Source organism: Salvelinus namaycush, chromosome 10, assembly GCF_016432855.1.
Source record: "Salvelinus namaycush isolate Seneca chromosome 10, SaNama_1.0, whole genome shotgun sequence".
Lineage (NCBI taxonomy): Eukaryota > Metazoa > Chordata > Actinopteri > Salmoniformes > Salmonidae > Salvelinus > Salvelinus namaycush.
Window position 1 is genome coordinate 28,030,779 of NC_052316.1, and position 12,485 is coordinate 28,043,263.

Consider the following 12,485-nt stretch of genomic DNA (forward strand, 5'->3'; position numbering starts at 1 on the left):
TAATTATGAAAATATAAAAAAATCCCTATTACTAGGCTATTCACAATCAAATACAAATTCACTATAATTATAGGCTAACTATGAATTTGTTTAATTTAGACTACCAATTATGTACCAAAGATATTAAATTTGTTTTTTAAATGTTTTTCTGCCATGCGTAGTATGCGTAGGCTATGCATTGTATAACGGCACATTCATTATTTTAATTCAGGTTATCTTTTTGGCTTGGGCTCATATAATGTGTAGGCCTATGCTTGTGCATAATCTCTTAATCATCACCTTAGAAAGCGCTGTCCATTTCATTGTGTTAGGCTTCAAAACAACATCCATAACGAACATGTTTTCCACTCAGTTTCAACCTCTTTCTTCAAATTGATCAATCACAGTGAGGTGAGATTTAAAAGCACATACTGTTTAGATGATAAGTGCCTGATGTGATTTTTGATTGCATTGATGTCAGAGTGGTTAGAGGAACAATAGAGCCCAGAGTACCAGGCCATTAGGACCTGATGATTGTTAGGGAGTTGGGTACTATTAATGCATGTTCAGAGTGCATAAAAGGAGATAACCGTGACTCAACAGTCAAGTAGAATTTTACTGCGGTCATGACTCCCTGAGGAGTTTGTGTAATCCAAAAGTTATGTTTCTGATGACAATTTTGGACAGGTAACTAGTAACTAGTTACATTCAGAAAGTAATCTACCCAACCCTGCACACAGCACACACATTTACAAATTCATCTGAGACAACACCGCAGCTCAAAACACCTGAGTTTCCCACAAAAACCAAGCTCCATGCTCCTGTGCAAAATATATCTCAGGATGTGATCATCTAATAGACAGTGTGATGGGGTACTTATTGTCCTGCTAAGATCTGATGAGCCGTTGGTACCATCTGCCACGCTCACGCTCTCTACACACATGCGGACGCACACACACATCATGCACACATTCATCCACTCACGCATGCACAAATGCATAAACACATGGGCGCACGCATGGGCGCGCACGCACACACACACTCATCATCTGACTTTGAAACAAAAATATACATGTATGCACTACCTTGACTTAAGACCACCCTTTGTATTTGACTTGTCCTTTTAGTGTGGAGCACAGCACACAGCTGAATGCATTAATTACACATGCACAGCTATAGATCCACTGTCTAACCCCAGTGATTGTATTCTCCTAACGCACGTCAAACCTAATTGCAATTGTTAACCTTTAAGTTGCACTATTGAACGAAATTGACAATCTGTCAGTTTTGATTATAATGTGTTCGGAAAAGAGTTGTGTAATTTCCTCTTTCCCATTCATACCTTTCACATGACTCACCACTACACAGGAAGCACTCTATAATTAATACACTGGGTTTCACAAGCTTTTCATCTATAAAGCAGTACTCTGAGCTGTAAAGCAAGCTGAGAAAGGAGCAGCACAGTCAGGACAATAAAGGTCTTCATCTTAAACATTCTTTCACCTTCATGGAATATGAATTGTATCCCTTCATGTCTGAATATAGCTTCACTTATTAAGTAACTAATGGCACAGCGGTCTAAGGCACTGCATCTCAGTGCAAGAGGTGTCACTACAGTACCTGGTTCGAATTCAGGCTGCATCACATCTGGCCGTGATTGGGAGTCCCATAGGGTGGCGCACAATTGGCCCAGCGTTGTCCGGGTTTGGCCGGGGTAGGCCGTCATTGTAAATAAGAATTTGTTCTTAACTGACTTGCCTGGTTAAAAAAAATACTGTAGGCCCATGTGTTAAGTCATATTTAATAATTTAGGAGTAAATGTTACACAACATACATATGTAATCATATATATATATATAAGTTTTGACACACCTACTCATTCAAGGGTTTTTCTTTATTTTTACTATGTTCTACATTGTAGAATAATAGTGAAGACATCAAAACTATGAAATAACACTTATGGAATCATGTAGTAACATAAAAAGTTTTAAACAAATCAGAATATATTTTATATTTGAGATTCTTCAAAGTAGCCACCCTTTGCCTTGATGAAAGCTCTCCACACTCTTGGCATTCATGTAGTAGTCACCAGGAATGCATTTTAATTAACAGGTGCGCCTTGTTAAAAGTTAATTTGTGGAATTTCTTTCCTTCTTAATGCATTTGAGCCAATCAGTTGTGTTCAGACAAGGTAGGGGTGGTATACAGAAGACAGCTCTATTTGGTACAAACCAAGTCCATATTATGGCAAGAACCGCTCAAATAAGCAAAGAGAAACGACAGTCCAACATTACTTTAAGACATACAGGTCAGTCAATCCGGAAAATTGCAGGAACTTCTTCAAGTGCAGTCGCAAAAACCATCAGGCACTATGATGAAACTGGCTCTCAGGAGAACCCCCACAGGAAAGGAAGACCCAGAGTTACCTCTGCTGTAGAGGATAAGTTCATTATAGTCACCAGTCTCAGAAATTGCAGCCCAAATAAATGCTTCACAGAGTTCAAGTAACAGACATCTCAACATCAACTGTTCAGAGGAGACTGTGTGAATCAGGCCTTCATGGTCGAATCGCTGCAAAGAAACCCCTACTAAAGGACACCAATAAGAAGAAGAGACTTGCTTGGGCCAAGAAACACAAGCAATGGACATTAGACTGGTGGAAATCTGTTCTTTGCTCTGATGAGTCCAAATTTGAGATTTTTGGTTCCAACCGCCGTATCTTAATGAGACGCAGAGTAGGTGAACGGATGATCTCCGCATGTGTGGTTCCCACCATGAAGCATGGAGGAGGAGGTGTGATTGTGTGGGGGTGCTTTTCTGGTGACACTCTCAGTGATATATTTAGAATTCAAGGCACACTTAATACAGTTCTATAATAAATACATTCAGTTTATCTTTCGATATTTCCTCATTTCCAACACGTTCATTTAATTTCTGACAGTTTTTTAAATTAATTGAAATAATTGTATATAGGCCTTCATTTCACCCTCTTTCCCCTTTCACCCTCTCCCAGTACTCCTTTCCTTTCCACAGCCCTTCCAGAATAGACTATGTGACATTGATGTGGGGTCAGCCAGTTCGTGTCGTGTGGTTGTGTGTGGATACAGATGGGGACTCCTAATGTAGGATATTAATTTGAGCCAGTTTGCTACACCAGGTAAATAATCATGCAGCAACAAGAAATGTGAATTATAATTCATGGATATTTTTGTATGGGTTGATACATTTTTCATAAGGGAAAATCAAGTCTGAAATTGAAAAGTGGAAATTACAAACTTCAGAAGCTATTTTAAACCTCAAATACACTTTTTACATCTCAAATACGTTTTACATTTTCTGAAATCGGCATTCTCCTGCAACAGGGTGATCAAATTAAGATCCTATATCTGTACATTGCTGTGATGATGACAGGTCCTAAGAGTATCTGACACACACCACACACACACACAGTCACGCAACATAGAGTCCAAACACTGCAACAGTAGTACAATGTGTCACTTGCCATCAGGCCATGGTTCAGTGAATGCCCCATTCTGTGTCATCAGAGAGACCGTCAGGGGAATTGTGTTACACAAGACCTGCTCTTGCAGGCTCCAGACCTTCAGGCCTGGGGAACCTCTCACTATGCACACACCTTCTAACTGACAACACTCATAACCATATAACAGAGCTCTACCATTAGAGGAAGAACAGATGCACTGGACCTAATGTTTTAATAGAAACATAGTCAATCTTAGAGGAGTGTGAAAACTACATATGTCCAAATTGATGCAAAATGTGTATTCCCTTGTATGTGTCTGGTATTTGGAAGTGATGTTTTGTTGTGTGTGTACTAGAATGAATATGAATATAGTGTGTATGTTTGTGATTCACTGTGTGGATGATGTGTTCCTGCTCTGAATGATAAACTATACATACTGACATCCAACACAACAGAACCTCTCTTCCCTCTTTGTTATAATGCTAATGTTGCAGTACGATGACGTCACTGGCGATGCTATATCTAATACCTTCTATTATGTTCAAAACTCTCTACGTTGTTGATGATTTATCCTGACAACTGTGCCCTTTTCTGTGCAATGTATATCACAGAGTCACAGTGTGCTAGTTTAGATGTGTTATGTAGCAGGGTTTGGCCTGGATCCTGAGTAAGATGGCTGCTGCTTGTGTCTGTCTCTATGCTTTGAGCCCTGGGGGCTCTCTCTATCCCAGGTAGATAGGATGGTGGATTACATTCTCACTCAAAGTCACTCCCCTCACAGCTCTCCGAAACATGAAAGCCTTATCAGAAGATCCCAGTCTATAGGCCTATAGCTAAATATATACGTAGCTAGCTACCTGTCAGATAGAAAGTGAGAGAGAGGGAGTGTTAGAGAGACAGAGGGAAGGAGAGAGATGAAAAGATGGACAGAAAGAGAGAGAGAGTTATCATACAGTTAACGTAGATGCCTCTTTTGAAAGACAGATAATAAAAGAATAGAAGTCAATGTGGCCTATGATCATTGAAAGGAGCTGTACATCTTTCTCATGATCACCTCTCTGATCCTTTTGAAACGTACTCCCTCAAAGGCATACAGAAATTGATCTGCATATAGAATGTCTTACATTATTTACATAGACGCCTACTGTCAGTAGACCTTACATGATTCTTAACACTGTGTACTATCTAGATAGCTCAGAGAAAAACCATTAACTTTCAATGGTTACTGTTATGCTTCGAGGTTCTGGGAATGCGCATCATGGTCCTATGAGAACACCAGGAATGTCCCCCCTCCATTCGGGGGATTTCGCTTACACTGCTTGATCATCAATAGATTATCGATAAATGCAGTATATTTAAACATGAAACTACTTTTACATTTGAGATGTCTAGCACCACAACTATGTGATATAGGCTTTCATGAACGGAAACACTTGTACTGCATATATTTATGCATTGGCACATAAATGCATCCGTGATAAGATAAACACATACAGTACCAGTCCAAAGTTTGGACGCACCTACTCATTCAAGGGTTTTTCTTTAGTTTTACTATTTTCTACATCATAGAATAATAGTGAAGACATCAAAACTATGAAATAACACATATGGGATCATGTAGTAACCAACAAAGTGTTAAACACATCAAAATATATTTTATATATTTAAATTATATTTGAGATTCTTTAAAGTTGCCACGCTTTGCCTTAATGACAGCTTTGCACACTCTTGGCATTCTCTCAACCAGCTTCATGAGGAATGCTTTTCCAACAGTCTTGAAGAAGTTCCCACATTTTGCTGAGCACTTGATGGCTGCTTTACCTACACTCTGCGGTCCAACTCATCCCAAACCATCTCAATGGGTTGAGGTTGGGTGATTGTGGAGACCAGGCCATCTGATGCAGCACTCCATCACTCTCCTTCTTGGACAAATAGTCCTTACACAGCCTGGAGGTGTGTTTTGAGTCATTGTCCTGTTGAAAAACAAATGATAGTACCACTAAGCGCAAACCAGATGGGATGGCGTATCGCTGCAGAATGCTGTGGTAGCCATGCCGGTTAACAATCACAAAGGGATGAAAATAACCTTGGTGAAATATTGGATCAAATAGTATTTTGTCATTGTGGCTTTTTTCTAATCAAAGGGAGATTAATGCTAATGAAGAGGCACGGTTTATTTATTTCTCAATACTGTAAACTGATTACTGAAAATCTTACAAACATCACATGGATCATCATCACCGTGCTGCAGAACGTTCACTTCACTGCTGGTTCTACTCATGGGGGATTTCTCTCTGATGTGGCCATTGTCCTTATGAAGTAACATCTCAAATGTAGCCTACACATCACAGGTGGAAAATAAATGAATAACAAGGCTTGACACCAAAACAAAGTATAAATATTAATTTGTTGAAGTTTCAAGTTTGACGTTTTAATGTCACATGCACAAGTACAGTGACATGTTTTTCTTGTAGACTCAAAACCCAACAATGCAATAATCCGGTTTATGTAAATGAACACACCAAGGAGAGAGAGAGAGAAACACAGGCGTGTTGTTGATGACGCCAGACGTTTGGTGTTAGGAGTTTTTTTGTTGTTGTTACTGTTTGACTCATAAACGTTGCTAGACTAAGAGCACGACATCTCACAACTTTCTCTTTCTATGGTGTACGACCTACTATTCATCATGAGTCATGACATGTGGCTGTGGTCGCCTTTTAAACAATAATGATTTGATGCGTTTGACATTTTTGTGTTAAGTGAAGAGAAAGTGAAGTTTTCCTATACTCGCTCTCCAAGGTGCATTAACTGAGGAGAAAACTGTGAAGTGAAGAGGAAGATTGGTCAACTCTTGGAGAACAGTGGAAGTTGATAAGAGTGCTTCTTTGTTGTTAAACTAATAGACGTACCAACGAGTTTTGGCCCACCCCATAGAAAAATGGGATTTGATTTAGATTAGTCTAAATGTCCAGGGACCAATTACAAAGGGAATACATAACAAAGCATAATGTGATCTGTAAAGAAGTTGATCACATGGTTCTGTTCAAAGGAAGCCGACAGGTGTGGATATCATGGTTGCATGTGCAGTGTCCTATGTTGGTTTTGGCGGTAAGGCGCGTTGCAAACTCCTGTTCTCTAGGTTTAGGAAGAGAAGTAGCCTAGGCTAAATCCACGACTTTGTGTGCTAATGGTAGCACCCGAGACAGTATTTACTGGAGCGGTGAGATGGAGAACTTATCACAGGAAACAGTAAATCTCTCTCAAGACAGAAAAGGTTATACGGGATTCACAGATGTCTCAAATATTTACAAAAGGTGCGTTCTGACGTTCAATCTCTCTTCGCTTTCTCTCTCACGCTTTTTCTTTCCCCCTGTAAAATAGTCTACATCCTTCCTCTATTGGAAAACACTTGGGAAACATTATAAACACTTTTATTAGATATATCAGAGGAAGCCAAATATTTATGCGAGGGAAGGGCGAGAGTAGGCTAAGTCTCCTGTATGGGGAGAGATGTAGCCCCGACCCAAACCCAAAAAAGAAACGCGTTCTGTAACGGTCGTCGTAATCCTCCTCCTCGGACGAGGAGGAGAGGCGAGAAGGATCAGACCAATATGCGGAGTGGTTTGTGTCCATGATTATTTATTAACAAAAATAACCGGAACACTAATGAAACAAAATGACAAAAGACAAACGAACCGACAAACAGTCCCGTGTGGCACGAATACAGACACGAGATACAAACACCCACAAAAACACACGTGAATCCCAGGCTGCCTAAGTATGATTCTCAATCAGGGACAACGATTGACAGCTGTCTCTGATTGAGAATCATACCCGGCCGAACACAGAAAATAAACTAAATAAATACAAGAAAAAGGAAAAACAGGTCATGAAACTATTTTTCACAATGGTTCACTGTCGCTCTCCCTGCATCTCTGTCATCCTCTTTCTCTGTAGGCCTACAACCAGAGGCAGGCAGGGAATGACGGTAGGCCTATCCTAGATGGGAGAGACTATCAGGACACTGCTGACTCTTAACCAAACCCTTAAAGGGACAATCCACAATTTGAGTAGAGTTTTCCTTTAACTCTAACCCTAACCCTAACCCTAACCTTAACCTAATTTGAACCAATTCCGAAAAAAAATATCAGAATTGGTCTATTGGTCCATCCATATCTTCACAAGTGGAGAAATGGTAAAAAGATAAAACAGATCAATAGGAAAACTATCATCAGCAGCAGTAGGCCCTAAGGAAGCAAAGGTTTCCAAGAATGCTGTCGTTTCCTCGATCACACAGCTGCTATGTGCTGATCATCTCCTGTTTCCCCTCTTTTAATCCCATTAAAGTTTCCATACTATCCAACTGTAAGCAGTGTGAATGACCATTCTGCAGAATAGGCCCTTACTTTTAGACAGATAATAAAATGGTAAAGTGATCTAATGGCTGCACTATCATCTGCTGCACCTCTGTAATAATTAGATTTACATGGTAAATTACCCCTCTGTGGACCTTTCATATTATTTATTCATCAGGTAATTTATTGTCACTTAACACTTACAACCCTTCCTTCGATCGGCTCAGAAGCACACTGAGGAATGATTTGGATCAGGGATACCGGCGTTAAGGTCAGGCTGTGTTGTGTGTTGGTTGGCTGGCTGACTGGGGTTTGGTGTTGCCCATGCCGTGTCTGCGCCCCTGCTGGTGTATAGTGATATGGGCAGGGTGGATGGGGGTGGTCTGGTGATGGGCAGGGTGGATGGAGGTGGTCTGGTGATGGGCAGGGTGGATGGAGGTGGTCTGGTGATGGGCAGGGTGGATGGAGGTGGTCTGGTGATGGGCAGGGTGGATGGAGGTGGTCTGGTGATGGGCAGGGTGGATGGAGGTGGTCTGGTGATAGGCAGGGTGGATGGAGGTGGTCTGGTGATGGGCAGGGTGGATGGAGGTGGTCTGGTGATGGGCAGGGTGGATGGAGGTGGTCTGGTGATAGGCAGGGTGGATGGAGGTGGTCTGGTGATGGGCAGGGTGGATGGAGGTGGTCTGGTGATGGGCAGGGTGGATGGAGGTGGTCTGGTGATGGGCAGGGTGGATGGAGGTGGTCTGGTAATAGGCAGGGTGGATGGAGGTGGTCTGGTGATGGGCAGGGTGGATGGAGGTGGTCTGGTAATAGGCAGGGTGGATGGAGGTGGTCTGGTGATGGGCAGGGTGGATGGAGGTGGTCTGGTGATGGGCAGGGTGGATGGAGGTGGTCTGGTGATAGGCAGGGTGGATGGAGGTGGTCTGGTGATGGGCAGGGTGGGTGGAGGTGGTCTGGTGATGGGCAGGGTGGATGGAGTGGGTCTGGTGATGGGCAGGGTGGATGGAGGTGGTCTGGTGATGGGCAGGGTGGATGGAGGTGGTCTGGTGATGGGCAGGGTGGATGGAGGTGGTCTGGTGATGGGCAGGGTGGATGGAGGTGGTCTGGTGATGGGCAGGGTGGATGGAGGTGGTCTGGTGATGGGCAGGGTGGATGGAGGTGGTCTGGTGATGGGCAGGGTGGATGGAGGTGGTCTGGTGATGGGCTGGGTGGATGGAGTGGGTCTGGTGATGGGCAGGGTGGGGTTGGTTTGGCCTGCCTGTGATCTCCACACACTGACCACCGTGATCTTGTGTCTGAGGGCCTTGAAAAGGAAAATCCGTCACTCCAGCAGCTGCTGACTTCATGTTTGGTTGCAAGGGAGGGAGCATGCACTCACACACACACACACACACACACACACACACACACACACACACACACACACACACACACACACACACACACACACACACACACACACACACACACACACACACACACACACACACACAAACACACAGTCTTGCTGCATAAACACACAAACATGAAACAATCTATTTTGTCCTTTGATAGCTCTCTCTGTAAAAGATAAAACTTACAGTACATGCATTATTACTTTATAACAGACCTAATCAGAGACAATAATAATGCAGAGAAAAGTGATTATCTGTATCTGCTCTACTGTTGCAGTGGAGCAGTCTTTGGGTGCAGTGGCCTAGAGTAACATTCCTTTTTTACTCCTTCATTGGCCAGTCTGAGGCAGCTAATGACATCATCACCAGGGATATTGTGACCCTGTTTCCCTCACTGCCGACTATAACTACAGCACCGGAAACCAGACCACTAGTTTTCACCCACTCTGCATAAATAAGTTATCAGCACACAGTATTTCAGAAGAATTCTATCTGCAAGATCAACTTCTATGTTTTTCATGCAGCGGCGCTATAGTGTGTGTATGTGTGTGTGTGTGTGTGTGTGTGTGTGTGTGTGTGTGTGTGTGTGTGTGTGTGTGTGTGTGTGTGTGTGTGTGTGTGTGTGTGTGTGTGTGTGTGTGTGTGTGAGTCTTTCAACAGCCTGAATGAGTCTCATTCAGCCAACTGTTTTGTTCCTTGGAAAACTATACCAGCATTCTGTATGAAACCCAAGATTCATGTCACCCCTGCTCTCTCCCTCTCCTCCTGATTCCTGCATTCTTCCCTCTTTCTCCTTGTCTAAGGCTTTGATATCGCTTCCCGCCCTGTATTGTTGATCTTTTTTAACCCCAAAGCTCACTCTGTCTCTTCCAGTAGACTAATATTTGGCTTTCCCCCTCCTCCTTCTCGCCCGTGAACATCTGGATTGGAGCTTTTTAGAAACACAAACTACCCATGATGCTGTGGGTCGATGGAGTATGAATAGTTAAAGATCCTAAACACAACCCCAAATAGTTTACTTGACAGTAAATATTTATCTATGAGCACCATCATCAACGTTGCTTAATGGAGTAGTTATTATTGCCATCCTTCATATTTGTTATGTTGGAAAGCACAAGACCAGTCATATCGCTTGCACTAATGGACACACAACATCACCACCTAGATTTAGTTTCTTTCATCAGACTACTGGATAATTTTGTTTTCAATTAATCGTTGGCCTTGTTTTAAGACATTTATATTTTGTTTCTCGATTTCAGATCTAAAGAGATTGTACGATGCAGAAAAAGACAACAAGAAGAAAGACAAAGGTAAGGAATTAAGGCCTAGCAGTGAATTCTGATTTGTTCAGTGAAGGACCTATTGGTCATTAGGCCCTGTGTTGTTCCTGGGCTCTAATAGGCTGTTCTCCAGGTTATTGGCTGTTACCATGGTCCCCAGGCAGTAATCTGGTTGGTAGAGGGATCTGGAGATGGTCAAAATGAAATTAGATGGTGAAAGAGGCTTCACTTTGTCAAATCCTTCTTTTATGTCTATTTATGGTAGTGTGTGTACGTGAGTGAGTGAGTGAGTGAGTGAGTGAGTGAGTGAGTGAGTGAGTGAGTGAGTGAGTGAGTGAGTGAGTGAGTGAGTGAGTGAGTGAGTGAGTGAGTGAGTGAGTGAGTGAGTGAGTGAGTGAGTGAGTGAGTGAGTGAGTGAGTGAGTGAGTGAGTGTGTGAGTGAGTGAGTAAGTGTGTGAGAGAGAGAGAGAGAGAGAGAGAGAGAGAGAGAGAGAGAGAGAGAGAGAGAGAGAGAGGGACTGAATGTGGATGTGTGTATTCCTTTGTAACTACGGGTAATGAGTGTGTCACTGTGTGTCTCAGGGGCTGAAGTTGAGTCCAATTTTGCTGGTATGATGGAAGTCATTATAGTTGTGGAGAGCCTGTCTGATTGAAGTCTGTTTGTAACAATGGGCTCCTGTAAGGCCCAGCGGTGTGTGAATGAGTCAGGTCTGAGCTAACCGGATGGGTAATCAGGTGGGATTGAGACTAGAGGATCCGTGCAGGGTGTGTTCAATCAGCAGGTCGCAGCACGATGCATTTAATGAGCAGCTCACACCACGGATAGGTACCTATACCTTTTGAAAGCTTGTGGCTTATGTTTTGTTCTCTCTCCTTCTCTCTCTCTCTCTCCCTTTATCTCCCTATTTCTCTCTCCCTTTATCTCTCTCTCTCTCTCTCTCTCTCTCTCTCTCTCTCTCTCTCTCTCTCTCTCTCTCTCTCTCTCTCGCTCTCTCTCTCTCTCTCTCTCTCTCTCTCTCTCTCTCTCTCTCGCTCTCTCTCTCTCTCTCGCTCTCTCTCTCTCTCTCTCGCTCTCTCTCTCTCTCTCTCTCTCCCTTTATCTCCCTATTTCTCTCTCCCTTTATCTCTCTCTCTCTCTCTCTCTCTCTCTCTCTCTCTCTCTCTCTCTCTCTCTCTCTCGCTCTCTCTCTCTCTCTCTCTCTCTCTCTCTCTCGCTCTCGCTCTCGTTCTCTCTCTCGCTCTCGTTCTCTCTCTCTCTCTCTCTCTCTCTGCATGCTGGGAGTGTTTGGTGCATGCTGGGAAGTGTGTGATCGAGGGAGTGCGTGTGTTGTGTAGAGTTGGATATTCAGAACTTTCTTTCGGTTTTTTCTTTCTTGGTGGCATTCTTTGGTTTCTTCTGTGCATGATTAAGATTATTATATATTTTTTTTGTGTGGTAGAATTAAGTATTTGGGTTTTTTCGTATCGAAATTACCTTGATTTTGGCGGGGATGGCTTCCAGAATTGGAATGCCGTCCCTGTCACTTCGGCACGGCTTTAGGTGTGTTACTGAAGCTACTGTCACGGTGGAGGAGTTTCTGGTCGCCGTAGGAGAGAAGGTAGGATACGATAATGTTGCTTATGCGTCACGGATGAACAAAGCGGTGGTGGTATTTCTTAGAGAAGAGCGCCTTGTTGATCGTATGGTTGAGCAGGGCGTACTTCTTAAGGGAATGTTTATTCAAGTTACCCCGCTTTTTTCTCCGTCAACAAGGGTAACGATTTCAAATGTACCACCGTTTATTCCAAATGAGCTATTGGAGCGCGAGTTATTGCGCTTTGGGAAGTTTGCAAGCTCAATTAAGGTTGTTCCGTTGGGTTGCAAACACCCGGCGTTGAAACAGGTTATGTCGTTTCGGCGACAGGTGTTTATGTTTTTGGACTCACCGGAGCAGACTTTAGAGATATCGTTTAAAGTCAAGTATGACAATAGAATGTATATGGCGTATGCTAGTAC

General features: G+C 43.0%; 1 protein-coding gene across 1 annotated transcript; it reads right to left on the minus strand.

Moving 5' to 3' along the window:
* Positions 1–8,087: 8,087 nt before the first annotated feature.
* LOC120054282 (histidine-rich glycoprotein-like) lies at positions 8,088–9,161 on the minus strand. The gene has a single exon (XM_039001702.1). The coding sequence runs from the start codon at positions 9,159–9,161 to the stop codon at positions 8,088–8,090; it is 1,074 nt and encodes a 357-aa protein (XP_038857630.1).
* Between the last annotated feature and the right edge of the window lie 3,324 nt (positions 9,162–12,485).

Bases quoted from the DNA above. Each gene is read 5' to 3' on its own strand.
- LOC120054282 (XM_039001702.1), bottom strand. From the start codon at position 9,161: ATGAAGTCAGCAGCTGCTGGAGTGACGGATTTTCCTTTTCAAGGCCCT.